Here is a 27,549-nt window from a genome sequence, read left to right as displayed (position 1 = left end):
AATATTCTTAATTTATTTGCATCATCAACCAAAAAGTTCCAGGCTTCTGAGCCATATGTCACTACAGGTCTAATATGTATAAAATGTCTTATATATTTTGAATTTTGTAGGTTTAGACAATAGACGAGATTTAAATAAGGTAAGATTTGCATAATAGGCCCTGTTTCCAGCCATTATTCTACGATGTATCTCCTCACTTATTCTATTATTGTTTGTCAGCATGGTTCTCAAATACTCAAAACTTCGTACATTCTCAAAATTATGCCCATTTATTGTCAGATTATCTTGACTTCTTCTGCCCTTTATACCAGTCACATGCATATACTTGGATTTACTTTATAAAGTACATTGTTGAGATCTAAACATGTTAATGGTCTCATCTTTTGAATGAAACCAGTTTACCAAATCCCCTTTAAATTGATTTTACTTATATTCTCTTCTAATCAAAGGATGCAGAATTCCTGTCTCTTTCGTCGACATAGGCAACATTAGTTACTTTTCATAGTTTGGCAATAGCAGTATCTTTCTACATACGTTGGTACACTGTGGAAATCCGAAAACATGGCAGCAACTGTGGGATTGAATGGATGGGAAGGTGAGGAAAATACCGCTTCAGAAAAAAGTATTTTAGATTAAATTCTAATATAGACTTCATGTTCAGGTTCCCAACGTAATATATCAATAGAAACATTGGTTTGTTTGCAGAATCTAGGATTGTTCTCCTTTTTTTAAGGTAGTGTAACAATATGACGTTTCGGACGGTTATGACACATCAAAGTTCCGGGCCATCAATTTTAACCAAAAGTGCATTTTATTCACCAGATATGATTACAATCCTCTTGATCTTCAGTTTTGGAAGTAACATTTAAACTATATTTTATGAATTGCTCACTTTTTATGGTAATATGACCAGTTTACAATTGGAGGACAATAAGGATGCCCTAATTAAGACAGTTGAGTGTCATCAGGAAGATACGGAGAGTTTAAATGGTGTGTTACGTCAGTTTGTGTATGGCTTTTGAAGTGGAGTAAATTGGAGCTGTTGAGTCACTTGTAAAATACCTATGTTTTGTATATTGTGATTGTTTCTAGATTTGCGAAAACAAGCTCGCCAACTTGAGAACGAGATCGACTTGAAATTGGTTTCCTTCAGTAAACTGGGCACAGGACATGGAAATTCCGGCTATAAATCAGACAGGTATGGGAATTTAAGTTTAATATAATAGACTTGTTATCCTAACCTTGAAAGTTTCTAGCCAGAATGTAAACAAAGGCAGAGCATGTACCTATGAAGAAACTTGAATTTTTATTGTGGATCACTACAGTAGAATTTAGCTTTACGAAACATTGGACAGTATGAATAAGCATGAGTATTGGTAAAACTCCAGTCCTGGAAACAAGATTTTTCTAATGTTTTAAGTAAGTGGAAATTAATGAAATCTTACTTGGAATGCATCTCAGAGGAGACATGTGTTCATAGCGATGTCCAGGAACCCACCATCCCGTCCCAAGAACTATATTTACTTTTATAACCTAATAAAGACTATTACATGCTATTTTGATTGCTGAGTAGCTACTTGCATTCCTATTGGCCAACGTAAAGTGGCACATGATTCATTTCCATCAATTATGATAATCATAATCTGTTACTAACCCCAACACAATAAAAGCGCCCCTTTGCTTTATCACAGGTCTTGTCCAGATCCTATCCTAACTGTTCGCACATCAAGAACCAGTCCAATTAAATTGAAATAACAAATAACGTTATTTGTTATTTCAATTTAATTATGATACAGTTCAATACGGAACATCATGAAATTTTTGTCTTTAAATAAGAACCAGTCCAGACCAATGGTCTTGTCCAGGTCCTATCCTGACCGTCCGCACGGCAAGAACCAGTCCCAGCCAATCGTGTTTCCACACAAATATAGAGGCCCTAAGGCTGCTTTGCTTGTCCATATATCACTGGTTTTGTCCAGGTCCTATCCTAACCATCTGCACGGCAAGAACCAGTCCAGACCAATGGCGTAGCGATAATCACTATCACCACCTATCGAAGCACTACTCACTCAGTTCCTAAGTAGAGAGGTTGGCAGCATTGAGCACCACTTGACAACATCTTTCCCGAGAAGGCCGCGAGCGTGTAAACGAACGACAGTCGTTCCGCACATGTGAAAGTCTTGTCTCCAGGACTAAAGTATTGTTTATTTGGTATATACTTACATTTTCTGAGCAAATACTCTACTTCTTAAGATTAATGAATATCTGCTCACTGTGAGTATGGCTGTTGGCTGTCTCAGATATGAATATGTACAGTAACGCTAGCGAGAGATTCAAAAGAAATGACCAAGTTCATTAATAATGACCTCGTGCAATCTCTTTTTCCAGGAGACATGTGAACATGTACTGGTAGGCCTACATTTTTAGAACTTTAAAAGTTTAGCCTATATCATTTTTCAAGTTTGAATTTATTTGGACAAAGGAAGATGAAAACAAAAGATGGTGCTGTTAAGAATATACTTGAATCAAAAAAATTTTAGGACCAGTAGGTCTTAACCATTTTTTTAATGTCAGTTCTTAAAGGACTTGGCATACAACAGTGTTGAAAAATATTGTTGAGGTTATGTACCTCATTACAGCTAAAGCTGCATTGTGAATTAAATTCCCTCAAACTGATACTAAATTTGATCTTACAAAATAAAAATGGCCAGAAAAGTACAGTTATCCATCAGCAGTAGGTACTCTTGAGTGTATAAATTATGGTGATGAGTATATAAACAGGAAGTCTGGCTAAATGGTTAGCATGTTGGCCTTCGGTTCAAGAGGTCCCTTATTCGATTCCCGGCCGGGTTGGGGATTTTAACTTTCATTAGTCAATTCTGCTGAATCGGGGGCTAGATGTTTGTGCTGTCTTTAGCATTAGAATTCGTCTTATGTACGGCCCCCATCTTCACAGACGCGTAGGCTGCTTATACGACGTCAACTTGAAACACCTGCACCACGCATCTCTGAGAAGATGCTACAGGCCTAAACTGGGAACTTACACACACAGACTCCCTTTAGTTGCTTCCAGGCACACCTTGTCACTAGCTACAATGGTCTTAACCTACTATCTGCATTTGACGAGAAGTAGTGGTAGCTTGTAGGTACGGCATGAGTAACAGATAGGGTACGTCCCCATGGGCATTTGTCTAGCTAGATGCATAGATAAGCGCTTACATGAGATATGTGGTGGCCGCACTGCTAGGAACTGCGTTAGTTTCTTTCAAGATGAGAATGACTTCAAAATATCTCTGTCGAAGTTAGGAAGACCATTACTTACTGAGAATTCTAATTTGAAGTACGAACTATTCTACCTGCATTCTTCTTCTTGTTGGGTACACGAAGTAAATGGAAATTGAGCTGTACCGTGGCAGAGAGATTATCCTTTACCAGAAAACAAAATCCTATGCTATAATGGCCGCATTTATTTTCAAACAGACAAGTGTTGATAGAAAGATTAATCAGTATCACAAATGCATAAATAAATAAATAAATAAATAAATAAATAAATAAATATGTAGATAGATAAACAAATAAATAAACAAATACACTATTGATTTGTACGTACAATCTTTGCCAACTTCCTACGCTACCTCTTCCCGAAGCTTTTTGAGGGTAATGGCATTGTGAAAAATTGCTGATACAAATAACTCATCCATTTTCAAGTCAAAATTTAACAAAAGTTTTGTAAAGTACAAAAACAAATTCACATTTCTACGTGGTTAGAAGCTTGGAAAAACAGCCCGGTTTGATCACTAGGATAGACGCTTAGCAACTACCCAGGGAGCCAAGACGAGCGCTCCGTGCGGCTACTTCCGTTCATTCTTGGGAGTTCGTTTGCTTGGTTGAGTCATCCAAGTGACTATCCTCCATCTAGGAGCTAAGCAAGCCATCTGTGGTGCGGACGTAGCCATACTATACTGTTAGCTACAAACATTAGTTGTGACAGACAATGCGAGCTCCTGCATATTCCTTATTAAACTGTTCATTGTGCAGTACTTACAGTAAATGAATACACTACCGCTTTGAAACTTCACGACACCACCTCAGTCCACAGGATTCACCACGGACGGAATAGATGTTTATTGTCAGGCCTTGAGACTTGAGATAGGCGCAGCCATGGAAGCTATGCTTACCCCTCGCACATTGTAGCCTGCATCCATGCGACTCTTGTCATTAAACCAAACCAAAGCCCCCATGTTAGATTTCTAACCTATCTTTTGGGTACACAATTAAAAAGTTTTATTCCACCTAGTTCAATACACTACTATAGGATGACCAGATTTCCAAAATCAAATTACGGGACACAAATTAAAAGTTGACATGTATCGACATTTTGTGTAAACATTCGTTATTACTGTATCTATATAGCTTTTATATCAGATTTAAATTAATATTCTGTTAAAATAAGTAGGTTATGATATACAGTAACAACATAAATACTGTACTTGGTTTATACTTCAGTTAGATCATCATCGTACCTCTTTGTTGGAATCCATTCTAAAAGAAACATCAAAATACATTTAACCGGGCGAGTTGGCCGTGCGCGTAGAGGCGCGCGTCTGTGAGCTTGCAACCGGGAGATAGTAGGTTCGAATCCCACTATCGGCAGCCCTGAAGATGGTTTTCCGTGGTTTCCCATTTTCACACCAGGCAAATGCTGGGGCTGTACCTTAATTAAGGCCACGGCCGCTTCCTTCCAACTCCTAGGCCTTTCCTATCCCATCGTCGCCATAAGACCTATGTGTGTCGGTGCAACGTAAAGCCCCTAGCAAAAAAAAAAAATACATTTAACCATTTATTGGTGTAATAATTAATATTTTCCCCTTACATTAGTAACTGAGTAAATATTTCAATAATTAAATATTTTACATTATAAATTTCATAAATATTTTATTGTTGTTATTTAATTGTTTTAATGTCTTGCACAAAAACAGATTGGCCACCATGGTAGATTGAAAAAGTACTTTCACTCGACGAGCAAAACAATTTCATGCTTTGCTGTTCTAATTGCAGAGATTGAAACTCGGCTTTAATTTCACCAGTAAAAACACATTTTCATTTTGACACTTTTATAAAACCATCAAGTAACTGTAACTTATGACTCTAATCAAACCTATACACGCCGCAAGCACCCTGAAGCAATAGGCAGTGCGTAAAGAGACCGGAAAGGACGAACTGCATGTCGTGTGAAAGCATTACGTACTACCAACCAAACAAGTTCAAAATTTGTGTCTTGTTCAGTTTGGTTTCATCAAAGGATGTATTTTTTTTTACTCTTTGGGTATGGCCACAGTTGCTCCCCACTTGGTTGTGCTATACGTTACTTAAAAACATGCTATCTCAAAATATGCAGGATGATTAGTAAAATATAATTATTAAATTAATGTAGTAATGGTCCACCTATGCCATCTAACACATTCTCTCATTCAATTCATTAATTTTAATTTTATCTAATTTATTCAGGATAACTTCATGGGCACCGCAATGAATTGCAAATTTTATACCAGACACAATGTTTCTGTGTTAACTACATCTTCATGTGCCATCCTGACAATGTCCAACATCATTTCAGCATGATTTAAACAAGCACCACGAGAGCATCTCATTTGATTACCTTGATTGATGATGAAACAACATCTAACAGTTCTCCGTCAGCTAATGGTTATTTACAGCGGTGTCCAATGACTTGCTTATGACTAACACCATTCAGATTTGTTGATGAGCTACGGGATCAACTTTTACCAGTTCCCATTTACTATTGAGTTATTAGTGTATATAAATTATACTTGAAATATTCTCAATGATGAGCATACTCGAGAAGTTAGAACCTAGTTTATTTTCAAATTTAATCATAATTTCATCCCAGTTTTTTTAATGTCAATTTGTATATATTTGTTTCATTTGTTTTATGTCAATTGTGTGCATGTACATTTGTTTAGTTATTAGATGTTTTACATTAAGGCTGAAGGATGGCCAGCCCCGGCCGAAACTAGTCCCTAATTAATTAATGTAATTTAGAATATTACATATATAGTATTGAAAGGTGGACCATTACTACATTAATTTAATAATTATATTGTACTTACAATTCAATACGGATCAGAAACATGTAATTTATAACCTATGATGATTAGTAAAATTCAGCACAATTTGCATCCCATATGAATTTTGTTGTGACAGTGGGACACTTAAGGAAAATATGGGACGTCTGGTCACCCTACATTCCTATTCAATCTTTAGGATTAATATAAAATTCAATCCTAAAGATTGAAAATTAGTGTATTGAACTAGGTGGAATAAAACCCGCTTTTTAATTATGTAATACAAGGTAATAATTATTTCGGTAACATAACTGCCATAACAAACTAGACCTATTATATTGAATGTTTTCACTTGCTTTCAAAATATATGGATTATATTGCCTATCATCATCCTACTTTTCCCTTGCCGGGCTGAGTGGCTCAGACGGTTAAGGCGCTGGCCTTCTAACCCCAACTTGGCAGGTTCGATCCTGGCTCAGTCCGGTGGTATTTGAAGGTGCTCAAATACGACAGCCCCGTGTCAGTAGATTTACTGGCATGTAAAAGAACTCCTGCGGGACTAAATTCCGGCACCTCGGCGTCTCCGAAGACCTTAAAAAAGTAGTTAGTGGGACGTAAAGCAAATAACATTATTATTATTTATTACTTTTCCCTTATCCAGCTCCTGCTGGGTCGAGGCATTTATGGCACTTCTCCTCCTTCCTCTCACTTTCCACCATTCCTCTTCCATCATTTTGTCCCAGTCCAGGTTTATCTTTATATTTTCAGAACAAACATTTTCAAGTTGCAAACTAAATGTATAGAACTCACTGCCAGTAATGCTTTAATTTGTATCTCGGTTTCCATATGACATTGATAACACATAAAGTGATTTTATTACTGTTCCAGTATGCTACATAAAACTATTTCTGGACAACAATCAGTAAGCACTTGCACGTTCAGAAATTATGGTATCTGAATGCATTCCGAACATGTACTGTACTCTATGTTGGAGCAAACCTTTGTATTTACTGTCCTAATTTTGTATGTAGTCCTGTCGGCATATACTAAATAGATAAATAAATAAATAAATAAGGTAGATACATTATTATGATCTTTATATGAACTGCAAATTGTTGTGTCTGAAGGGTCTGTTCTCATTCCAGTAGTGACTCGGTCCCTTTGCTCAGTGGAGAACACATGTTCGAGACGATGGCTCAGGAAATCGAGCAGCTCCTCAGTAAGGTATGTACTTGAAAATAGAAATATTTTCTAGTGATTCACTTGATATTCCAATATTGCTAGCTACCTAATTGAAGGCTTCTACAAAATGACTTGACTTAGGTCATGCGACTCCTCTGCGGAGCGTAGGGCATCGAGGAACTTCTGCCATCGGACTCTAGTTTGCACCTTGGCCTTGATCTCAGGTCAGGTGTTCCTCCTCTATGCTCCTTCTCTAGGTGTTCTTTGGCCTGCCATGTTGTGCCTTGTGGGTTCCTTTCCAGTGCATATCTGGTGGTGATGTTCGTATTATGTCTTTTACGAATATCTCTGCATTCAACAAACTTCTTCCCTTCTATTAAAGTAAGTTGTTCTTATCCATACTTTTTTTTTGTTCCGAGACGTGTTATAAAGATATTATTCTCATTAAGATTAAGTGTTCTTCGGGAATGATTTGCTCCACTTAAGTCGTACAATATTATTTGCAGATAGCTACTTTCAAGTGCTAGAAAATACTTAACAAGTAGCACATATAGTTCAAGGAAATCCACAGTATAAAACCATATCGAGCTTTACATTACAATGTCTTCAAACTTAGAATACTTCGTAACTTTAGGAACGTGTCAGTGATTTTAGATGAATTTCTGAACGAATTTAATACAGCAGTTGTGTAATGTTAATTGCTAAGTTGTTCTCTTTTTTTTCATGTATCCAATCCACTTCCATTTCCTGCAGCCCACCTCAGTGACGATGGGTGTTTGTTTAGTTGTGCTCCACACCTCATCGTTCGACATGATATGCGGCCACCATATATATCTTCAGAATGTTCCTCAGACTCCTGTTCACAAAAGGCTCCCGATCAGTTGTTTGTTTGGCTTCCAGGTTTCACAGGAGAGCAGGACAATATTGATATTTGTATTGAAGATGTAAGGGTTAGTGTTGGTGCTTAGCTCCCCAGATCTCCAGATCGGCCTCGGCATTGTAAATGCACCTTTAGCCTTGTTGATTCTATTTCTAATATCATTCAGCCAAATGCCTCGATGACTGATCACTGAAAATTTGCAGCAAGTGTTCTGAAAAATTGGCAACTTGAATATCAGTTGCAACGCTTAAGGTAATGTTACCACTACTATGGCACTTAGGTACAAACTTATGAGGGTTTGAAAATGGGAGAATTTTGTAATTTGTGTTGTGTCGACTTCTGCTTGTAAATTGCATTTTATTATGTGTGTATCATTAGGGGTTACATGTTGTACAAGATTTTGAAAATTAACAAATATATTAAAATGTATGCTTGGGCCGTAATTTAAAATAATTTTTTTTTTACAGTTTGTTTTACGTTGCACCGACACAGATAGGTCTTACGGCGATAATGGGATAGGAAAGGCCTAGGAGTGGGAAAGAAGTGGCTTTAATTAAGATACAACCCCAGCATTTGCCTACTGTGAAAATGGGAAACCACAGAAAACCATCTTCAGGGCTGCCGACAGTGGGGCTCGAACCCACTATCTCCTGGATTCAAGCTCACAGCAGCACATTTTTAAATATAATAATTCTTTGCTTTCTATGTATCCTTTTTTTTTCACTTTGCAGTCATAGGAATTATTAAACATCGGATGCCATACCTTATTCATTACTTGTTTTAATTAAGGCCACGACCGATTCCTTCCACTTCCTAGGCCTTTCCTATCCCATCATCGTCATAAGACATATCTGTGTCGGTGCGACGTAAAACAAATAGCAAAAAAAAAATTAGCATTACTTGTCAGTGTACCCATTCTTTGCATGAAAATGTAAAAATAAAATATTGAGTGAACAACGTTGGATGGTAATTTTCCATCGACATAGCCCTTCCCTATTAAAATGTTTATTTTTTACATTGTCTTCACTATACAAGCTACCCACATGCCCAATTTTGAGTTTGTAGCATGCTGGGAAGTACTGTATGCTAAACATTTGGAGCAGATACACATATGATCTCCCTTTTATAATATGCTCATGGTTTTCCATGTTCACACCAGGCAAATGCTGGGGCTGTACCTTAATTAACATCACAGCTGCTGGCTTCCTAATCCTAGCCCTTTTCGATCCTTGGATTGCCAAAAACATTCAGTGTGTGAGTCATCATCATCATCATCATCATCATCATCATCATCATCATCATCATCAATGTCCCACTCCAGTCGCCCAGTTGTGGTTAACAAGCCTCCTCCACTCCTTTCTGTCCTTCCACTTTTCCTGCTCCATTACTTCCGCTACATCCTATCCAGCTTCTCTAATGTCCTTCCAAATCTGATCCATCTACCTTCTTCTCGGTTTTCCAACTGGTCTCTTTCCCTTAACTTCTCTTTCCAATTCCCTTCTTGCTACCCGTTCCTTTCCCATTCTTTTATATGTCCAAACCATCTGTCTTGCTTTCTGTATCTTCTGTACTAACGGTTCTGTATTTAGCTCCTCTTTGATTTTAATATTTTGAATTCTATCTCTTCTTGTCTTTTTAACCAATGTTCTTAAAAATTTAATTTCTGCTGCTTGGATCTTACTATCTTGTCTCTTATTAGTTACCAGCCGTTTCTAGTCCGTATGTTACGATTGGTATGAAATACTGTTTATATAATGTTAATTTTGTTCTCTTGGGTACTTTGTCATCCCATAAAAGCTCTCTGACTTGTACCTTTACTTAGTGTGTTAAAAATTTCGGGATTGATTTCATTACTTCCATTAATAATGCTACCCAGATATGTAAACTGTTCTACATTCTCCAACTGTTCTCTGTCTAGGTTCACTTGGCTTCTCTTTTGCTCTTTTCCACAGTGCATGACTTCAGTTTTCTTTTTACTAATTACCATTCCAAACTCCTTTAGATTTTTATTCCAAATGTCCAGTCTCCTTTGTACTTCCTTTTCTCCCTTTCCCAAAATCACCACATCATCTGCAAATAACAAAGCATTCACTTCATCACTAGTGATACCCTGTTTTACATGTTTTATGATTTCATCCATCAATATAACAATAATGGCGAGAGTGCACTTCCTTGCTTGAGATTTTTTTTTTTCTCTGTGTAATATGTTTCAGTCACCACTCCCCACTTGTACACTGCTTTTACTCTCATGATACAACATTTTTATCTTCTTAATTAATGATTTTGGTACATTTTTTTTCCAGTAGGCATTCCCATACATGTTTTCTCTTAACTGTATCATAAGCTTTTTCCAAATCCAAAAATACGAAGATGATTTCCTTGTTCCTTTCCAGATGTTTTTCCATTATCATTCGCCCTGTAAATATCAAGTCTATTGTTGATCTATTCGGTCTAAACCCATATTGTTCTTCCTCTAACTGTGTTTCTGTTATATCCCTCCGGCTCCATGGTTAAATGGTTAGCGTGCTGGCCTTTGGTCACAGGGGTCCCGGGTTCGATTCCCGGCAGGGTCGGGAATTTTAACCAGCATTGGTTAATTTCGCTGACACTGGGGCTGGGTGTATGTGTCGTCTTCATCATCATTTCATTCTCATCACGACACGCAGGTCGCCTACAGGCGTCAAATCAAAAGACCTGCACCTGGCGAGCCAAACATGTCCTCGGACACTCCCGGCACTAAAAGCCATAACACCATTTTGTTATATCCCTCAGTCTTTTGTCTATGACTTTCTCCATTATTTTTAGCCCATGTGATAATTGGGTTATATCTCCATAATTTTCACATTTCTTCATATTTCCTTTTTTTGAACAGCGGTACAATGCTTTCTTGTTGCCAATCTTCAGGTATCTTTTCATCCTTCCCATTGGCATTGAGGGTTCTGTATAGCCACTGTAGTTCAATGCTTCCTGCTGCCTTAATCATATCAGCATTGAAGTAGTCTTTTCCACTTGCTTTACCTTTGGTCATTGCTTTCACTGTCCTTTCAAGTTCCAACCATGTTATTGGGTTCTCTTCTTTTTCTCCATCTATCATTTCCATTTTCTTATCTCGTCCTTCCTCCGAGCAGTCATCCTCATTATAAAGTTTTTCAAAATACTTTGCCATCTGAAGACCCTTTTCTTCATGTACTATGGATCTTTATTCTCTATCTAATACCTTGATTTTTTCTTGGTTTATTCTTTCCTATTTTATTACCCTGATTTCCTAGACTATCTTGCTCAATTTTGTTGGTAAACTCTCCCCAACGTTTCTCCTTTTCTTCCTTGATACTCCTCTTTACTCGTAGTTTCAATCTTTTGTATTCCACATGTAACCTTTCTATCTTATTCTCATCCCTCTGATACGTTTTTTGCTTTTCCTTATCCATTTCTTTCTTTACCATGCCTTTGCTGGCGAGATGTAGTATTTACAGTGCACTATGTCTTCTGGTATGGGCTATATCAAATTTGTTACTTTCATTGACCTGTCTCAGTCTCATCCTTGGCTTTGTCAATATGAAAGTGATTGAGGTATGAGTGATGCTAGTAATACCATTCCTTATGCAGCCAGTCCCTGTTATGAATGGTGTGAAAATATCGCTCATAGGGTCGGTTGGTGCATACATTTCAGTGGGCTTGGCAGACTGATATGTAATAACGGCTGGCTCGGTGAGGAAAGCAACGGGAAACTACCTCACTCCTCGTTTCCCTAGTACGCCTCTTTAGTGACGCCTAGGCTATTTATGACAGCTGTTGGCGGAGCTGCAGAGGATCAAACCAGCCTTCGGGCTGATTACCCAACATACATACATACATACATACATACATACATACATACATACATACATACATACATACATACATACCTTGTTCCTTTCTTTTATTTATTTTTTATTTTGTCTGTCCACCACCGTGTCTCCTTACCCTTTACCTTTGGTTTTGTTTTTACGCATATCTCAATTGCTGCTTCCACAATTGCTGCTTCCACAAATGTCTGTCTTAAATTGTCCCACTCTTCTTCTCCACTTCGTATTTCTGTATTAGGCAACTTCCTTTTTATACAATCATAGAATGCTGTTCTTTTATCCTCCTCCTCCAATTCCCAAATCCTGATCTTTGGTTTCTTCTTCAATACAATTTTAGGGATTTTTACTTGTTTTAATTACACAGTCAAAAATCTCTGATCACCTTTCATACTTTCACTGGGGATTATCTTTGTATTTATGATATACTTTCCCCATTCTCGGTCTGTTATAAAATCGATGAGTGTTCCATACTGTCCATCCCAACTCTATCAGCTGATCTTATGGCTATTCCTCTTCATAAACCATGTGTTCTCTATTATCAGGTTATTTCTTATACAAAAGTCCAACAGTTTCTCTCGATCTTCATTTCTATCGCCATACCCATGGGGACCCAGAACATTCTCATATCCCATTCTATCAGTTAGTACGACATTAAATCACTAGCAAATAAACACCTCTAATGATGATTATTATTTGTATTTTTGTGTATGTGTTTATTATTATTATTATTATTATTATTATTATTATTATTATTATTATTATTATTATTATTATTAATATAATTAAACTGAAATGTCATTATACCTTAGTGAAATTTCATACTAGCATTTAAGATTGTGATTTTGGTTTCTTTTCTTCTAGGTAAAATAGTTTTGTCTAAGCAGTGTTCTGGCTGACAACTGGGTTTTTCAAAACAACAACTCATGAGCCCCTAATGGCAACCATTCCATTGTCTTCAGAAGACACCTGTTAATCTGTGTGTTTTCTCTTGCAGCTGTCTTCGCTGAACGAAAAGATGGGTGAAGTTTCTTCCTCACAGACCCCCACCAGCTCTGCGCTCCTTCACACGATGCAGAGGCACAGAGAGATCCTGCAGGATTACAACCAGGAATTTCGCAAGACTCAAGCCAACTACAGAGCTCGCCGTGAAAGGGAGGATCTATTGAAGAGTGTACGCAAGGATATCGAGTGAGTTCTCAAAGCCTATTTGCACGTTATCCCACTCAGATCTTTAAGATACTTTTTGGGGAAAAAGAACACATAATAGGATCAAAACAATGACAGGTCGGTGTGGGAAGGAGGAAAGATAAAAATAGGGGATAAAGACTATAGTCCGTTTTGGTTGAAAGCGTCCTGCGCGAGAAATGGTTGCGCATGCAGTGGTGGGAGCTATCGTTCCCCCACTCCTACAGCAGGTCCGGTCGCCAGGCTAGCGCTGAAGTGAAAACGTCTCTCAAGCGGCTGTTGTTGTTACGTGCGGGCTAAGTTGAAATTACTGAAGTGACGAGCATGGCTTCTAGGTCCTCTTCTAAATCTGGGAGACCACTGCGAGGCTAGGCACATGAAAGTGTTTATATCATGAGTGAACATATGAAACATATCATCCAGATCTCAATCACACTGAGTCGGTTTGGGGAGATATCAAAGGAGAGGTCCGTGATAAGAATATATCTCACCGGGCGAGTTGGCCGTGCGCGTAGAGGCGCGTGGCTGTGAGCTTGCATCCGGGAGATAGTAGGTTCGAATCCCACTATCGTTACAATTACAAGTAACAACTCTCATTATTGTTCCGTATTGAAGAAGACGTTAGGCATAGATATCAAGGATAATTTAATAAAAAACCACCTATTCAATACTTTCCACGTTTAATGTGGTTATTATCTACATGATTTTATGTAGACTTATTTGGTCAGGTACATGTTTCACCCATTATTTTGGGCATCTTCAGCCTGTAAACAACCTTTAGGTCAAGGTTTGGGACCTTTTTAACCAATATAAACATACCAATATATACACTATATACAACATATACATTATATACAATATATACAAACATAAGTCAATACAGTAAAGTTCTTTGGTCCTAATCTATCTAATATGGAAAATGTCCAAAAACTAAAATGGATCTTCTTTTCGGTGAAGAGGATTGCATATCGGGGTTTATGTGACCCCTATATCATATTAAGTTCTTGACGTATCGTGTCTGGTGACAGGATGTGTCGTCAACAATAAGTGGAGATTTGAACTGATTGTAGGTTGGTCAAGATTGAAAATATAAATTTAAATTAATTGTGTTTTAACTTGGCAGTTCTATTCTGGTTAACTTAAAATGTTCAAAACTAAAAATAAAATGAAACGGATCTTCTTTTTTCTTGAGAAGGGGTGATATTAAAACTGGAGCTTGTTTGACCCACGATTTTTATTTTCATGTTCTTGACGTAACTAATATTTAAATGTGTTGTCATGCACAAGTGGAGATTCAAAAGCCAATTGTTGTAGGTAGACTGGTCAAAAACGTTGTGAATGAGACTGTTAGCGTCTTGACTTTAGGTCTCATGTAACGTCAAGGAATTGACAAGAGTATAATATTTAGCTGTTTCATAGTTTTAGGCTGCTGCTTAATTGGGAAGAAACATCCTAGACACTTGATACAGTCTTGTGTGAAAATTGTTCCCGTTGATGTGTTGCTTGGTCTTTGGGAGGGATCTTAAGAATATCTGTAATGAAGTAGAAAAATAATTTTGAATTAAAATTTTTTTTTTTTTTTTGAGCACGCGTTGTGATAAAATGTATTAATGTTTTACAGTTAAGAGGTGTTAATTTAATTTTATAACTGTGTTGTAGTGTTGTATTTTTGCATTTGTTGATAGACATTTCCTTTTGTAGATATCCCATATCCCATGTTAATTTTTGTGCTTTAGCTAATCTATTTGTTCTTGTTTGGATAGAGATTTTTGCATTTAGGTTATGTGTTATGACTTCTCCAAGATATTTAAATTGAGTTACTATTTTTATTTTAATACCATTTATGGTAACTTCTTTTAGTTGTGTTGGTTTTTGGGGCGTACTGTTTATTGTAACCTAAACAGAAAAGTTATATGTAATTGAAACTAGTTTTGATCTTGCTAGGACCACCAACAGTCAAAATGATTCAAGTTAAGGCGAGACATGAATTCTAATAGATAAAATTTGAAGTATATGAAACAAGCAAGTGTTGGCGATATTCGGTTAAGACAAAAAGTTGAACGATAAACACTCATCACACAAGCACATGTCTTAGGTAAGTTCTGAACGTTTTCTTCCAATTTGAAGAATGCACTTCACAAAAGACCAGGTGAAACGCTTAAAATACTAAGACTTGAAGAATCTTCTTGAATTCAGTTCAGCTGAAACAAGTGTGAACAGAATAATGTTTAGGGGAAAGCATTGAGATGTTAATTTGTTTTCAATATGGATCATTGAAAGAGCAAAAGCAAAGAAATATAATAGAGCTGAGTTGTAGATTTCTATTCTTGGAACGTACTTTGACTAATGTTTTCAACCTCGTCACGAAGTTTTACTAATGTGTTCAGGGCGTAGTGTGTATAATATTTAATAGAGATTTTTGTTGCTGCGTAAATGTGTATGACATTCTTAATACTATCTTTGATCTTGTAAGGACTCAAAACATAACTCATTAAAAAATAAATCAAGAACTACATAGTCTAGGACAGTTTATGCTGCTTTTGCTTTAGCAGCTAACAACTAAAATGTCTTGTTTTGTTTCCTGCAGCAATTTCAAGACATCATCAGGCCTCAACAGGAGAATGGACTTGTATCTTAAGGAAAATGAGCACATTCGCAGGTGAGTCTTTCCTTTAAAACTTTTTGACAGTGTTGCCTCTCAGACTATAGCAAGAATTATTATAAAGTTTCTGGAAATTACTTGCTGCCTCTGTGGATCAGTGATAGAGTGTCAGCCTCTAAATCCCAAGACCACGGGTTAGAACCCGGCAGAGGTAGTCGGATTTAAGAATGATGGTAAAAAGTATATTTGATTCTCCATGTTGTATGCTGTCAGCATGTAAATAATCTCTCCCACATAATTAAAACTCAGTTATAGACCACCAACTGAGAATCGGCTTACTCTGCCATCTGGAAGAGTGTTAACAGAAAGGCCGTAGTTTAAAATTACGATTCCTACACATGGCAGTTGAGTTATTATTATTATTATTATTATTATTATTATTATTTGCGTATGAACCCTGTTGGATCACGCATTACATTTATGATCCGTCTTTCTAACAGACCATATTGCCTTCATTCTTTCACTGTGTGCCTGTTTTCTTTCTTCTGACCACTTATTATTATTATTATTATTATTATACATACATACATACATACATACATTATCAGTATAGACTGTTATGCCTTTCAGCGTTCAGTCTGCAAGCCTCTGAGAATTTACTAAACGTCGCCACAATCCTCGATTTGCAACTAGTGTTGTGGCCTCATTTAGTTCTATACCTCTTATCTTTAAATCGTTAGAAACCGAGTCTAACCATCGTCGTCTTGGTCTCCCTCTACTTCTCTTACCCTCCATAACAGAGTCCATTATTCTCCTAGGTAACCTATCCTCCTCCATTCGCCTCACATGACCCCACCGCCGAAGCCGGTTTATGCGTACAGCTTCATCCATCGAGTTCATTCCTAAATGAACCTTTATCTCCTCATTCCGAGTACCCTCCTGCCATTGTTCCCACCTGTTTGTACCAACAATCATTCTTGCTACTTTCATGTCTGTTACTTCTAACTTATGAATAAGATATCCTGAGTTCACCCAGCTCTCGCACCCGTAAAGCAAACTTGGTCTGAAAACAGGCCGATGTAAAGATAGTTTCGTCTGGGAGCTGACTTCCTTCTTACAGAATACTGCTGATCGCAACTGCGAGCTCACTGCATTAGCTTTACAACACCTTGATTCAATCTCACTATATTACCTTCCTGGGAGAACACACAACCTAAATACTTGAAACTATCGACCTGTTCTAGCTTTGTATCACCAATCTGACATTCAATTCTGTTGAATTTCTTACCTACTGACATCAATTTAGTCTTCGAGAGGCTAATTTTCATACCATACTCATTGCACCTATTTTCAAGTTCCAAGATATTAGACTGCAGGCTTTCGGCACAGTCTGCCATTAAGACCAAGTCGTCAGCATAGGCCAAAGTGCTTACTATATTTCCACCTAACTGAATCCCTCCCTGCCATTTTATACCTTTCAGCAGATGATCCATGTAAACTGCGAACAGCAAAGGTGAAAGATTACAGCCTTGTCTAACCCCTGTACATACCCTGAACCAAGAACTCATTCTACCATCAATTCTCACTGAAGCCCAATTGTCAACATAAATGCCTTTGATTGATTTTAATAATCTACCTTTAATTCCATAGTCCCCCAGTATAGTGAACATCTTTTCCCTCGGTACTCTGTCATATGCTTTCTCTAGATCTACGAAACATAAACACAACTGCCTATTCCTCTCGTAGCATTTTTCAATTACCTGGCGCATACTGAAAATCTGATCCTGACAGCCTCTCTGTGGTCTGAAACCACACTGGTTTTCATCCAACTTCATCTCAACGACTGATCGCACCCTCCCTTCCAAGATGCCAGTGAATACTTTGCCTGGTATACTAATCAATGAGATACCTCGATAGTTGTTGCAATCCTTCCTGTTCCCTTGCTTATATATAGGTGCAATTACTGCTTTTGTCCAATCTGAAGGTACCTTACCAACACTCCACGCTAATTTTACTACTCTGTGAAGCCATTTCATCCCTGCCTTCCCACTATACTTCACCATTTCAGGTCTAATTTCATCTATTCCTGCTGCCTTATGACAATGGAGTTTATTTACTATCCTTTCCACTTCCTCAAGCATAATTTCACCAACATAATTTTCCTCCTCCCCATGAGCTTGGCTGTTTGCAACACCACCATGATGATTTCCTTTTATATTGAGATGATGTTCAAAATATTCCCTCCACCTCTCCAGTGATTCCCTGGGATCTATTATGAGTTCACCTGAATTACTCAAAACACCGTTCATTTCCTTTTTCCCTCCCTTCCTAAGATTCTTTATTACTGTCCAGAAAGGTTTCCCTGCTGCTTGACCTAGCCTTTCCAGGTTATTACCAAAATCTTCCCATGACTTCTTTTTGGATTCAACAACTATTTGTTTCGCTCTGTTTCTTTCATCTACGTACCAATCCCTGTCTGCCTCGGCCCTTGTTTGGTGCCATTTCTGATAAGCCTTCTTTTTACGTTTACAAGCTGCTCTCACTTCATCATTCCACCGAGCTGTTCGCCTTTTCCCATCTTTACACACAGTTGTTCCTAGGCATTCCCTTGTTGTTTCTACTACAACATCCCTGTATGCCACCCATTCACTTTCTATATCCTGAACCTGCTTACTGTCTACTGTTCGAAACTTCTCACTAATCATATCCATGTACTTCTGTCTAATTTCCTCGTCCTGGAGATTTTCTACCCCTATTCGTTTGCAGACAGATTTCACTTTCTCTACCCTAGGCCCAGAGATACTTAATTCACTACAGATCAGATAGTGGTCTGTATCATCAAAAAATCCGCGGAAAACTCATACATTCCTAACAGATTTCCTGAATTCAAAGTCTGTTAAGATATAGTCTATTATGGATCTGGTATCCCTAGCCTCCCATGAGTAGCGGTGAATAGCCTTATGCTTGAAGAATGTATTCGTAACAGCTAAACCCATACTAGCACAGAAGTCCATTCCCATTAGCTTCCATATCTTCCCCATATTTACCAATCACCCTTTCGTATCCTTCAGTTCTATTCCCAACTCTCGCATTGAAATAGCCCATTAGCACTATTATATCCTTGCTGTTGACCCTGACCACGATGTCACTCAATGCTTCATAAAACTTGTCAACTTCATCCTCATCTGCACCCTCACATGGTGAATACACGCACACAATTCTTGTCCTAATTCCTCCCACTGACAAATCTACCCACATCATTCGCTCATTTACGTGCCTAACAGAAACTATGTTGCGTGCAATGGTGTTCCTGATAAAGTGGCCTACCCCAGACTCTACCCTTCCCTTTCTGACACCCGTCAAGTACACTTTTATAATCTCCTATCTCTTCCTCATTATCTCCCCTTACCCGAATATCACTTACTCCTAGCACATCCAGATTCATCCTCTTTGCTGACTCAGCCAGTTCTACCTTCTTTCTTCCATAAGCCCCATTAATATTGATAGCTCCCCATCGAATTCCATTTTGTTCGCCAAGTTGTTTCCAAGGAGTCCCTCGCCTGTCAAATGGGAGTGGGACTCCATTACTCCCATAGGTCCGAGGCTTGCTTAAAGTGTTCTGAACTCTGTAAATTCATGAAGCAGGATGCTGCCCTACTTGCACATAGTCCAAGTGAGGATCTCTCCTCTAACGGGTTATGGACCACCGGTGAATTGTATAGTCCTAGCCGCCTGAGCACTAGGAGGGCCACGACTCAGAATATGTCCGAGATGCCCACTCCCATTCCATAGCAACTGGTATCCCAACTCTCAGGACCACTTACTAGGCCACTCAGCCGTTGCCCATGGTTCACGAACTAGGACGTGACTACAGTAACCCACAGACATGAACCATATATTATTATTTTTATTATTATTACCAGCCCGCCTGGTGGCCATGATCATTACGGCGTTGAAGTCTAAACGGTCTGACACCATGGTTAGCCGGTTCGAGTCCTGTTGGTCGAAAGAATTTCACCATCAGGATGTTGGCCAGAGGGTAGGGGAGGTGGTGGTATACAATTTCTGATCACAAGATTAACTTGGCAAAAGCCTGAATTAAATTCCAAACCTCTACGCAGTGCTCATATGGAGTAAGGGCGTATGACGTTGCTGACGGTGATTCATCCATTACGTGGGGACGTTAAAGCTTTGAACAGACCCCACGGTGCTATTCGACAGGAGTAGGTTGTGTGCCGGCACCAGGTTTCACCCTCTCTCTTCCTACTATCATATATCACGTCTTTCATTTCATCTCATTAACACCTGAAATGAGGTTGACGTCAGGAAGGACATCCGGTCATAAGAACCCGCCGCGACCTATTCATCTCACCTCATACCCGACTCCGTAGAGAAACGGGACAAGGGTTGGACAAACATTATTATTTCTGTAAATAACTGAACTGCGTGTGTACTGGTACATTCATGAAGAGTTATTAATTTTTTCTCTGCCTATTATCTTTGTTCGCATTCTACTTTACCATACTTGGGTGATTAGTTTTTATGTCAACTGGTTTAACGCATGAAAATGCCTCTTTTTCTCCTCCTCCTGTTTCATTCCTACTTTGAATTTGCCTGTTCCTCCTGTCTCGTGTTATTGTTGGATTTAGTTGGGTTTCCCACAGGTCTTTATTTACCAAGAACATTCAGTTTTGACTAAGTCTTCCTCGGCCTCTCAGTTGAATTCTCATTTCTGTTGCTCTCCAAATCGTATGGTATTCTGGGCTTCTCATGACATGGACATTCCCTCGAGCAGCTTGTCAGCAATGGTCCTGGCTTTGAAACTCCCTGAACTGAACTTTTTTGCAGACTGTACATTATTAACTCTAGTACACAAATTAACTCTAGTACACAATATAATTGGTCCATTATTAGAAATTATATGTTTTCCAGTTAACTCATTCTTGGCTGGCAGCGATTCGCCCCAGTGTGTCAATTTGGGCTCGTCAGTTGGTAACTAGTACACCTACCAAGACGCATGCAAGCATCATCATCATCATCATCATCATCATCATCATTAAAATTTTCATTCCCCTCTCCGAAGAGGAGGGGCGGACCACCTAGAAGGTAATGCCTTCTCTCTGGCCAGGGCAATGCCGCTGCACAGGTTACTTGAAGACTCCGGCAGTGCCAATGCATCATGAGAGACTTTGTCTTTCTTACAAATATTGATGCCTGCTAGGCTATCAGGTGATATAGATTTGGATTCCTGAACCTGAAATATTTGTCCTGAATGAGTAAATTCATAATTCCAATATAATTGATTTGTTGTTGGAAAAGGTAAATGATTTAGCTGCAAATTCGATGGGGTTTTTTTTTTTTTTTTTTTTTTTTTTTTGCTAGTTGCTTTACGTCGCACTGACACAAATAGGTCTTATGGTGACGAGATGTTTGTTTTAAGATGTGTTCCCAATCCATCAGTATTTCGTCAAATGCACCATTCTTAGTATAACAAACGGGACTTTTAACTGCAATCATCAATGTTTACCACTGTGTTTCCAAAGTAGAATTAATTTAATGCGTCAGATATTGTTATTTAACAGTTTTAATGCATATTCAACACTTTTTTTTAAGAGTTTGTTTCATGACAGTAGTAAGAATTTTTACATAAACACGGTTATTACTTCAGTAATTTATTCGCGTCCAGCAAACCAACAAGTGACATGACAACAAAAGACTTTGGCATGTTGAGTGTTAATGTTAAGTTTTAATCCACTGCCATCTTCATTTTCACTTTCAACATGCCTTGAAATCGAACTTTCATCTGTCATTGACAGCGAACTGAGATTCAAACTAGAATTCGAACCTGCAAATTCTGAACCACTATTGTAATCTCTATGCAATGTTTCTTTTGTAGAATAATCACTTTCACTATTTTCCAGTACATTTTCAATTTGCGCACTCCTTAGCGAACTTTCGTCTTTTTTTTCTTTTCTTACGACTGGTCCTTATGACTGTAAGAAACAGTCTTTAGCAGAGAGAATATCATAATAATATATATGCTATAAAACTCATATACCAGTAGAAATTAAAAATCCATACAGGTATAACAAGGCGGTATATACCATGTCATGTCATCTATTGACAGCAGAAAGCAAGTTAGAACAAATGTAATGATGTTATAACCTTCTCTCAGGTAAGCAACCTTTAAGTGACTCAAGAGCCATGTATGTGATACGCATGTGCAACAAAATCGAGCAAGATTTACGCCAGTGAATAGCTTAGATCCTTGGCTCTCATCATTTTTCAAGACCAAATGTAAATATGAGAGGGAACAGCCACAATGTCGCTAGCAGATTAGAGCTCTGTGTTGGTGAAACGTCCCTTAAGATTAAATCATTTTTGTTCTGTACATAATTTTGCTTACTCTTCAAGCGATGGAGAAAATTGCTGTTTTCTGTCGGTTTTATGTTCTGCTCACAGATCGACAGCAAGTCTACTGGTTGCTGTGGCAAGGAAGTAACGTAACACCATTGTCGTCATCATTCGTGTAAACTCATTGAGTAGTAAGTGAGAGAAGCATCAAGCTGCCATTCTGCGGGATACTTGCAAAATACCATTGGAGGTGACAGTTGTATTTGAATAGTTCTAAGCGTGGCTGTTAATATTTGAATAGTACTGCAGAGTGTAGCCCTTTATTTCACTCTGTGACTTGTTTTCTGACATTTGCTATAATTGTTACTGTATTTCTCCTCTACTTCTGTTTTCTGCTTTAATTTCTTGCCTCTTGGGAGCCCTTTAGACTTAAGTAAAATGTCATCTATCTATAGTAAATTAGAAATCATTAAAGAACTTTCTTGGTTTTCCTACAGATCCACTGTCTGTTCAGTGATTATTTAACCATATGCATATCAAAACCTGCTCATGGATCATTAGACTGTAAATATGAAAATTGCTCTAGATCTATTCAGTAGTTCCCCCCCTCATGGTGGAACAACCACCACTGATACAATCTTGAGATGAAAATTGATAAACATCTCAAAAAACTGAAAAAATAAATTAATTTACAGACTGCGAACTCCATACAGTTTTATTTATATAGATATTCAAACAGTAGTGACGATTGTAATTGGGGGAACCTGTAATATTCATAACAAAAATAAATTTGCAGACTTTTATTTTACAGATATGCTTTTTGTTTCTAGCTCAGATCGCCTTCTCGACGATCAGATCAGCATCGCTGTCGACACCCGAGAGCACTTAGTGTCGCAGCGACTCACGTTCAAGCGTCTCCAGACCAAGATCAATGACATCTCGAACCGCTTCCCCGTTGTCAACAGTCTGCTCCAGAGGATCAACTTCCGCAAACGCAGGGACTCTATAATTCTTGGTCTTGTCGTCGGTATCTGCACCATTCTTCTCCTGATGTATGCCTTCCACTAGCCTATGGCTAACAAGTTAGGACTCGCTGTAAGTGCCAGTTGGGCAGCGGCCCAAGGGACACGTTGTCGCTGCCACAGAGCAGCTGAACGAGAGGGGTATGTGGTGGATATACCACAGATATGAATGTCTCCCGACAGACAGAAATACTTTGGTTATAATCACTTTGGAACAAAGTAAAAATGTTTTGTATATAATGAATGGTTACTTTGAGGTAAACTAAACCAGGTCAGATGAGCATTTCAGACTGATAATAAGCTAAACGAACACTGCTCTGCTTACAATGAACAGAACAACTCGATACAACATTTCTCAGTTTTGTTTCAATTGTTGCTATTCAAGAACTTATTTGTACTGTTAAGTTAATTAACTCTTTAACAGAGCATTCATTTTCCTCATGTTGGATATATATATACACATTTTTTATTTCAGATAATTTTTCATCACTAACAAAATGTTCGAGTATTGTCAATTGTTCAGGATTATCCCCAAAGTTAGCACGAATCCCACTATTGCCGGTAAAGTAGAATCTATTGCGCGGCCCTCCAAACACAATAACCCAGTCAGTCTGAACATCTTCAATTTCTGCACATTCATGTCTGTCATCATAGAATTCATCACTCAGTTTGGAAGAATACTTGTCACTTTCGTCTTCACTTTCATCGCAAAGCAAGAGCATTCGCTCAATGTCACTGCTAAATTACTTTGTTTGTTTACACTCACGGGTTTTAGCGTGGAAGCTATATTGCTGTAGATAATAAATTTCCACCTATTCAGTACTATTTATTGTAACCTACAAAAAAAAGTTACATATATTTGAAACTAGTTTCGGTCTTGCTAAAGACCATAATCAGTCAAAATCATAAAGTTAAGCCAAGACATGAATAATAATAGATAAAATTTATGAAATAAGAGCATGTTGTTAACATTCGGTGCAAGACAAATAAGTATTGAACAGATGGAAACCTTTCAGCTCTTGTTTTGAAGCCATATTCCTTAGATTGCTGACCACATGGAAAACCTGTGTTCACAGCCTCATGAATTCTGCATAGAATATAATATTCCATGGAAATAAAATGTAGTACTTTGATGCAAAATAAGGCCAATAGATGTCAGAAATATCTGATGCTTATAAGCGGTTGACACAGTCTCTGATAAACACACAAACTTGGATGACGCTTATACGCAGTTCACGCAACTTTCAAATAATTACCTCGACGCTTATAAGCGGTTGACGCTGGGAAGGGGTTAATGACATAAAATTTCTGTCAAACGGTGTATTAATTATGAAAAAACTATTGCATGAAGTGGGTAAATAAATTAGTGACAATAAATAACCCAATAGAAGCAGGATCTCTTTAAATAAAATAAGAATTTTGTCCAAACACTTCAAAATTTTTGTCTCGTACTTCGCTTTTCTTTCAGATTACAGTAGTTATAAAAGAATCAAAAATAAATTCGGTTCAAGTTTTGCCTGTCCATTATGACATCACATATATATATATTTTTTATTAATTATAAATGAGAAATCTAAGGGCAGCTATCTTGTGGAGGAAGAACTTGCGACTCCATACAAGTGATGGAGTACAGTGAACAGTGTGTCCCTTAACTCACTTAGGGCTATTTCTTATAGAGTGAAACCTGTTTACAACAGAACCTGTACATAGCGGAAACCTGGTAGTAATGGAACTATTCCATGGTCCCGTGAGATTAACACTAAAATATATACAAAAATACGTGTACTTAGCGTAAACTGCCCGGGGCAGAAGCAGAAACATATCCCAGTATAAAACGGAAAATATCATACAAGTTTAGCTGTGTAATTTTTCGTTCATGATAAGAGTTGAATTGTTTACAAGTTTTACATTAAGAAAAGCAAGCAATCCTATAAGTTACACTATGTCCGGAAATCAATAACTGTATGTTTAACAAATTGTAATTGTTGCGAGAAATATAACTTCAATGAGACCATGAAAAGCAGTGAAAACAATATTTATTGTAGTCTCTCTCTTGTGTAAGAATTAATAAAGTAGGCAGGATTATAGCTTACAGTAGTACAGTATGTTGTTTATCACAAGAGGTCCACAATATACCAAGCAAGTGGCTGCACAATTCGGTTCATATAGCTGTCAACTTGCATTGGAGAGATAATGGGTTCGAACCCCACTATCGGCAGCCCTGAAGATGGTTTTCCCTCTGATTTCCAATTTTCTCACCAGGCAAATGCTGGGGCTGTACCTTAATTAAGGCCACGGTCACTTCCTTCCCAGTCCTAGCCCTTTCCCATCCCATGGTCACCGTAAGACCTTTCTGTGCCAGTGTGACGTGAGGCAAATTGTGAAAATCCACAGTTCTAGCCCTTCAGGCCAAGCAACTTAATGTTGAAAACATCCTAGGGATACGAGCTACGAATGTTAGGTAAATAAAATATAATGAAGTATGAGAATATATTCGTTATTTATTCCGGAACCGCATTTAGGTCGGAAGTGAATTTTGAAATTTGTTTTTTTAGTTTGATAGAGCTATCCAAGGCTCACAGTTTGAAACCTTTGCGGGCCCTTTAGCCCTTCAACTTTCGGCACAATCGAGGAAATTGCTTAATTTTACATTTTTCGTAGTATGGGAACCCCTACTTTGTTTACTAAGAAATGTTTTTAATATTAAAAAATTCAGTAAGTTGACTAGAAAACATCTCAGAACCCCAGTACACAGTACCCGAGTGCAATGTATCTTGTTCTCAATAGAAACCTGTGCATAGCAGTAAAGAAACGTGCTACCATTGAGATTCTGTTGCATACGGGTTTCACTGCACTATAGATGAATTTATCTTAAATCATTTTTTTTATACTATGATAATTTTAGAACTGTTCTGTGCACACCAAAATCTCCGATTACATAGCATTTTAGCATTTTGTATGATCACTCAATCAATCACTACTGATCTGCATTTAGGGCAGTCGCCCAGGTGGCAGATTCCCTATCTGTTGTTTTCCTAGCCTTTTCTTAAATGATTGCAAAGAAATTGGAAATTTATTGAACATCTCCTTTGGTAAGCTATTCCAATCCCTAACTCCGCCTCCTATAAACAAATATTTGCCCCAATTTGTCCTCTTGAATTCCAACTTTATCTTCATATTGTGATCTTTCCTACTTTTAAAGACACCACTCAAACTTATTCGTCTACTGATGTCATTCCACTGACAGCTCGGAACATACTACTTAGTCGAGCAGCTCGTCTCCTTTCTCCCAAGTCTTCCCAGCCCAAACATTGCAACATTTTTGTAACGCTACTCTTTTGTCGGAAATCACCTAGATATATCCAGACATATTATTTCTGTTGAAACTTGTACTGTATAAGCTATAATAATGGAGATATTTAGGTTTCTTTTGTTAAGGCTGTCAACGATGGACATCGCTGAGATCGTAGGATAGATATAAACATCATAGTTTTGATCTGTATTGAATTGTGATCACAATAATAATTATTAACTTAATGTTGTAATGGTCCACCTTTACAATACTATAATATGCAATATTTTTAATTACATTACTAAACTAGGGACTAGTTTTGGCTTTGGCTGGCCATCTTCAGCCTTTGTCATCAACCACACCTGGGTGACTGGAGTGGGACATTGATGATGATGATGATGATGATGATGACTACAGGAACATGTTATTTATGTTGGTTGATGTGGAAACACCATCTAGCAGTTCTGCGTCAGCTGGTGGTTATTTACAGTGTCGTCCAGTGGCATGCATACTCAAGTAGATTTGGTGATTGATGATCTGACTACAAAATCAACATTTTCCCGTTCCTGTTTTGCAATTGAACTTGTAAAGATTAGCAGTGATGGAACTAACAATTCTATGAATATTAATGCAAGAAAGAGTCTGGATGATGAGCATACTCCAGATGCTAAGAATTTAGAGCCCAATTTATTTATTTTTCAAATTTTACACATAGTTCATCCCAGATTTCAATGTCAGTTGTGTGTGTGTGTACATTTGTTTAGTTACTAGATGTGTTACATTAAGGCTGAAGATGGCCAGCCAAGGCCGAAACTAGTCCCTAGTTTAGTAATGTAATTAAAAAATATTGCATATTATAGTATTGAAAAGGTGGACCATAATGACATTAATTTCATAATTATTATTGTTATCGCTGAAATGGAAATATTATTCAGTCATTGTGGTAACTAGGTAACTTGATAGAGTGGTGGCGGCTCTCGTCATGATTGTTTTTAATGAGGCACAAAACCACATGTTAATCAGCCCCTGTTAATGAGAGTCAACAGGAGTGGTATTGAATGGCTTTTCCTGCTAACTCTATGGTTACAAGTTATTTGATAG

At 37.8% G+C, this 27,549-nt stretch overlaps 1 protein-coding gene across 1 annotated transcript; it reads left to right on the top strand.

Moving 5' to 3' along the window:
- Positions 1-559: 559 nt before the first annotated feature.
- On the top strand, positions 560-25,939 carry Gos28 (golgi SNAP receptor complex member Gos28). Its single transcript, XM_067159169.2, has 6 exons — positions 560-595; positions 1,093-1,198; positions 7,232-7,310; positions 12,988-13,181; positions 15,766-15,837; positions 22,965-25,939. Exons 1-6 carry the CDS (start codon positions 562-564, stop codon positions 23,200-23,202), a joined length of 723 nt encoding a protein of 240 aa, XP_067015270.2. The 5' UTR covers positions 560-561; the 3' UTR covers positions 23,203-25,939.
- Positions 25,940-27,549: the final 1,610 nt, after the last annotated feature.

Source organism: Anabrus simplex, chromosome X (assembly GCF_040414725.1).
Source record: "Anabrus simplex isolate iqAnaSimp1 chromosome X, ASM4041472v1, whole genome shotgun sequence".
Lineage (NCBI taxonomy): Eukaryota > Metazoa > Arthropoda > Insecta > Orthoptera > Tettigoniidae > Anabrus > Anabrus simplex.
The sequence above is the reverse complement of the archived record's forward strand: the minus strand, read 5'-3'. Positions and strand labels throughout refer to the sequence as shown.

What these genes read in the sequence shown, in the direction of transcription:
- Gos28 (XM_067159169.2), top strand. Translation starts at nt 562, where the DNA reads ATGGCAGCAACTGTGGGATTGAATGGATGGGAAG. An exon ending in TCGAGCAGCTCCTCAGTAAG is followed by an intron (nt 7,311 to 12,987) that starts GTATGTACTTGA and finishes TTTCTCTTGCAG; the next exon opens with CTGTCTTCGCTGAACGAAAA. An exon ending in GAAAATGAGCACATTCGCAG is followed by an intron (nt 15,838 to 22,964) that starts GTGAGTCTTTCC and finishes TTTTGTTTCTAG; the next exon opens with CTCAGATCGCCTTCTCGACG.